The 5822-nt window shown below is 40.0% G+C and overlaps 1 protein-coding gene across 1 annotated transcript in view; it reads left to right on the top strand.

Annotated features, from left to right (window-relative positions):
• LOC102490744 (uncharacterized) overlaps positions 1 to 5447 on the top strand; it is a 47001-nt gene extending 41554 nt beyond the window's left edge. Inside the window, exon 9 of the mRNA XM_027772644.1 lies at positions 3699 to 5447. Within this exon, the coding sequence (XP_027628445.1) occupies positions 3699 to 4627 (929 nt within the window). The 3' untranslated portion in view covers positions 4628 to 5447. The remainder of the gene's footprint in view (positions 1 to 3698) is intronic.
• Positions 5448 to 5822: the final 375 nt, after the last annotated feature.

Consider the following 5822-nt stretch of genomic DNA (forward strand, 5'->3'; position numbering starts at 1 on the left):
TATCCAACAGTATAGATTTCATGAATCAGATCCTCCATGTATATGATGCCGAATTTACCAAGAGATCGCGCAGCAAAGAGTTATCTGTCAAAGCAATTCGCTTCTTATTGATTTTGCCATAACCACGTTTGTAGATCAGTTCATTTATTGACTTCAGGTTTGGGTACCCCCATGCAATATATGGTTCCACAATTCTCAGCATGTTAATTGAGGCCTTGGTGAGTTTAACAAAGGTGCCATTGAAGATCTGGTGAAGACAAAGAAGCTGCAACACTTTTTGAACCTTTGGGCTCACTCCATTGATACCTCTGATCCTGATGACAAATGCCAATTTGGGTTCTGCAGGTACATAGAAGTTGCCAGCTTTTCTTGCCATCCTGGCCATGCGAATCTCAGTTCTGTACATCTGTCTGTATTCCTTATGATAGTGCTTAGCTTTTTCATAGATAAACTTCCTCTTTGCCTTTTGAAACATCTTTTGAACAAACTTCTTTCTCAGGTGCTTGATCTTCAACTCTGCAAAATTTCTTCGCTTTTTCTTAAGGGTTTCTGGCACAGCAGGAACCTTTTTCTTGGTGGCTTCCGCAGCAGCAGGAGCCTTTTTCTTGGTTTCTGCTGCAGCAGGAACCTTCTTTTTCTTCTCTTGAACACCCTCCATAGTTCCAACTGGAAAAGAGGAAGCTCTTTCTTTCTAATTCTTGAAGTTCAATCTGAATGTTCAGGAGCAAGCAGAAAGAGGTGATCCGGAATCTCTTTGCCGTTCTGTTGTGATCGCTCATGCTAGCTTGTTTGCTGGAGGCTGAATTATCAGTAGAAAAATCTTCATTTTTCTTGCACCCTGAAATAACTAGTTCGCAGGAGTCATGAGGAATCTTCTTCTCTCATTAAGCTTTCGTTACATTTCTTATTTTATCATCATCAAGCAATCTTATTAACCTCACATAAAGTGCAGGTGTAATAACAAAATGCATTAGTTCAGTCTGCTCTGTGTGACATTTACATTACTTATTAATTCTCCATTCAGTTGTATTGCTCAGGTCCAAAAGCTTGGTTAATGAGAATCTACCTCAAGAGGTAAATCTATTCATTGTATGATGATAAAATTAGATTTGTGAGTACACAGCCCAAGGACTAGATCCTGATACTTGGCAGTTCACCCAATGAATCTATATCATCCGTCTACTTGAGGTCTACTAGGAAATTTCCTCTAGGTTTTCCCCTGATACTGCCATTAGCTAAACAAGTCCTCTTAAATATATTCTGTATCAAGCAGGAGCTATTTTAAAATGAGTTTGGAGAAAATAATCTCATTAAATCTCCTGACTTAAAGCGGATAAATGTCTGAAACTCTAACCCCTAGTACCTTAGAATGTGACTGTTTTTTTGGAGTTAGGGCCTTTTTTTTTCTGAGAGTTTTTTTTTTGCTATAGGGTGCGTGCGCTCGCCAGACAGAGAGAGAGACATAGAGACAGAAAGCGAGAAATCACCCCCCCGGGGGGATGGTCACGCCGCAATCCCTCCTCCTTCATTCTCCTCTCAGGATCTTGGGCACGCACACACATGCACCCGGTGTGAGTTTTAAGCCACCGGGTCTGGGACATGAACCGTGGTCGACTACGTGGGAGTCCAGTGACATAGCCATTACGCTAACTGCTGGTTCCCAGGAGTTAGGACCTTTAAAGAGGTAAAAATGCGGTTGTTAGGGTAGGTCCTAATTTAGTATCATTGGTGTTCTTATAAGAAAGGGAGATTAGGGACCAACAGATGGTGTGGTGGTTAAGGGCACTAGACTCCCACATGGCCGACTGTGGTTTGGGTCTGGACCTGGTGGCTTGCTTTCTCAGTTTCTCTCTCTTTCTCTCTTTCTCTCTCTCTCAGGTCAAATTAAAAATAAATAAATAAATAAATAAATAAATTTAAATAAAATAATTCTAAAAAAAAAAAAAAAAGGGAGATTAGCATATAACAACATAAGTTGAGGGATAACTATGTGAAGACAAAGTGAGAAGGTGGTTATCTGCAAGCCAAGGAGAAATTGACCTCAGAAGAAACCAAACCTGCTAATACCTTTATCTGGGACTCCTAGCCCCCAGAATTGTGACAAAATAAATTTATGTTGTTTAAGCCACAGAGTCTGTAGTATTTTGTTATGACAGACCTAGCAAACTAACATAGTATTAAAGTTTTTCCCCGTGTCCATATGAGATATTCCCAGCTTTAATTGAATTCCACTTCTTTTTGATTAGCAGTTCTCATGAAATACAACCTCTGCTTGAAGGCAATGAGTAAACTACCCTTTGACTGTATTTTACTTAAACTTCTCATAGCCTCTGATTCTACCTGTATTCTGTCTGATTATATTGCCTCATTTTTCTGGACATGCTTCAATCTCCTCACATTCATTTGAAATTCAGGGATCAAAACAAAGTACTCTAATGACTATCTGATTAATTTAAAATATAAGGTATATACACTCCCCAACTCTTATCTGTTACACTCTACATCTTTTTGTTTGTTACATCATAGTAGCATTATGTTGTTGACTCAAGCACATTATAAGCAATAGTTACTCCATTTTTCAGTCATTCTTGGCGTTAGTAAGATTTCCTCAGCCTCTGTTTATGGTTAGTCCATAAATGTGTGGTCTTGACACATTATGCTGGTCTCTTTTTAGTTTTGAGAAATCTTAGTCCCACTTACGAAGAATTAATATGGGTCATTTACATCTTTCACCTAGAACATAAAGTTTAAATAACTAGAAGGATCTACCATGTGACTGTAAGAGTCACCATGCTAGAGGGCTGGCAGGTGGCATGGTGGTTAAGGGCACTTGGACTCTCACATGGCCAAGTGCAGTTCAAATCCTGGACCTGGTTGCTTGCTTTCTCTCTCTCTCTCACCCTCTCTCTCACTCTTTAACTCTGTCCCTCTCTGGTCAAATAAAATTGAGTAAATAAATAAAGTTAAATTAAACAATTCTTTTTTTTTTAAAAAAAAGAGTCACCTTGCCATTTTTACAACCTTGTAATTTTCCTGTAGGTTCTTCATTAATTTGTCTTTCTAGAAGAACCTGAGATGCAGATTTGAGTGCAAGAGATTTATTGAGAATGTGCTGTTCAGGAGAAATCTATAATGGAGGGAGAGAAATAGGAATAGTAAAAGAGAAAGCAATGATACAATCTCATCCTTAGGGAGTCTGATTCTTTGGGGACCTTTGGAGCATTATTGTACTGCAGACTTTCCCTTCTTGAGGCAGGGTTGGGGCAGTAAGGGTGGGGGTTACTTCCTGGGTCAGGTGGCTTTCATCAGTCATGGCAGTTCTCCTGAAAATGGGGCAGCTATGGATAATTAGGAGCTGTCTTCATCTGTTCGGGCTGCTATAAGAAACTACTATAAACTTTGTAACTCACAAATAACAGAAATCTATTTATCATAGTTCTGGGTGCTAAGAAGTCCAATATCAAGGTACCAGCAGATTTTGTGTTTGGTGAGGGCCCACTCATAGATGGTACCTTCTCATTGTGTTCTTACATGGTGAAAGAGCCCAAAAAGCTCCGAAGGAAGCTTCTAATTGTAAGCACTTTCCTCCTATTAGGTAAACACTTAATTCATTTGGATGTTCTGTTCCTGCTACTATAGTTTTCTTTCTTCCAATATAAGGAATAAATGACACCTGCATTTTCTACTAACATTTTTAGATGGCAAGATGGTGGCTGACAAAGTATTGACAGCAAAACAAGAAGTTATTGAATGTGTAGCATCAGCAACTGTAACATCCCCAGGAAGAATTCCTGGGGAAACTCAATCAGAACAGACGGTTGAAGAAAATTTGAGAAGTCCGGAGAACTCTGAGAAGCAAAAGAGAAATGGTACAAGGAACAAAATGAGTCAGATATCTTCCCAGGAAAGACATTTCAGTCTGGCAACTTTTAACAACAAAATCCCCACAGAAGAGAGTGTTCTTGAATGTAATGAAACTGAAGGAAGTCTCAGTCTGAACTCAAATGATATTATACAACAGAGAATTCATACTGGAGAAAAGCTCTATGAGTGTCTTGAGTGTGGAAAAGCCTTTTGTCATAGCTCAAAGCTGATTAGACATCAGAGAATTCATACTGGAGAGAGACTTTATGCATGCAAAGAATGTGGCAAATCCTTGAGTTTGAGCTCAGACCTTGTTAGGCATCAGAGAATTCACAGTGGTGAAAAACCTTATGAGTGTTGTGAATGTGGAAAAGCTTTCAGGGGCAGCTCAGAGCTCATTAGGCATCGGAGAATTCACACTGGAGAAAAACCTTATGAATGTGAATGTGGGAAAGCCTTCACTCGGAGTGAGGCCCTTATGCAGCATAAGAAAGTTCACACTGGAGATAAAGGCTATGAATGTATTGAATGTGGTAAGGCTTTTGATAGAAACTCTATCCTTATTGAACATCAAAGAATTCATACTGGAGAGAAGCCGTATAAATGTACCGAATGTGGAAAATCCTTCAATCAGAGCTCAGCCCTAACCCAACACAAGAGAATCCATACAGGGGAGAAGCCTTATGAATGCAGTGAATGTAAGAAAACGTTTCGGCATAGGTCAGGCCTTATGCAGCATCAGAGAACACACACCAGAGTTTAACTACATGGATAAAAGGTATACAATTGTGAAATACAAGGACTTCACTTTTGGAGTGAGACTCTACAGAAAAAAGAAGTTTCCTGAGAGCAGGGTTTCTCTCCTTCTAGCCCAGTTCAGTACTGTAAGAGGAAATCTACACAAAGGTGTTATGCTTGTCAAAGTGTTGAATGGAAGAAAATGTTTACTCGGGATTTCTCCAGAAAGAGATACATATTTCCAAAAATTCCTAACCCATTTCTGGATGAAAACTCTTATCAATACTCCCTTCACTATACACAAATCCAGATATAACTGCCATTGGGTACTTTCACAGTAAGTCCAGGATTGGGGCAGAGATGAGCTCTGTATGGGATGGTGAAGATCCCTGTCCAGCAAGAGCTTTTGTGGCAAGTGGAGGCATGTTCTGAGAGTTAGTCAACTATCTGAAATGTTGAATTATGTCCTGGATAAGTTTAATAGTATCTGAGGCAGTTTAATAATATCTGAGGAGTGGTGGCTCATTCTGCTCTCTTGCCAGTTCTCTCCTTCTCTTCCTGCAAAGGTCAGTTCAGGTCTACTTATTATTTAAGCACCTACTAAGTGCTAGCAGTTGGGAGCAGACATAGTCATTGCATTCAAAGTTAAGGTCTAATAGGATTTAGTGACTGCTTATAATTTTATGTTGCCTCTGCATCCATTTTTCTCACACTCTAAGCAGGGTTCAGTCACCCTTGACAGTTTCCAATGCTGTCCTCTACCTGAATGGCTCCTGCCAGTATGCCAGTAGCCAGAGAGATAAGTAGTTAAGAGTCCTCTCTCTCTCGCTTCTATTTTTTTTTTTTTAGAGAGAGATTTTTGCTATAGAGTATATGTGCTCTCCAAAGAGAGAGACAGAGACAGAAAGCAAGAAATTATTCCCCAGAGGTGGTGATTACTTCACAATCACTTCTCCTTCATTCATCTCTTGGGATATTGGGCAAGCACACACATGCGACTGACATGAGTTTCCGGGTCTGGGATTTGAACCGCAGTCAGCTATGTAGGAGCCCAGTGATGTAACCATTATACCATCTGCTGGTCTTGGCCCAGCAGGCTGAGCTTCCAGTTTTCTCACTGACTCCTTTAAATGGATATTCAGGCATTTGTCTATGAGCTTAGTGACCAACACACCATTCCCCAAAATGTACTAGTGCCCATACACGCATATGAACACACA

This window comes from Tupaia chinensis, unplaced genomic scaffold, assembly GCF_000334495.1.
Source record: "Tupaia chinensis unplaced genomic scaffold, TupChi_1.0 Scaffold000290_1, whole genome shotgun sequence".
Lineage (NCBI taxonomy): Eukaryota > Metazoa > Chordata > Mammalia > Scandentia > Tupaiidae > Tupaia > Tupaia belangeri.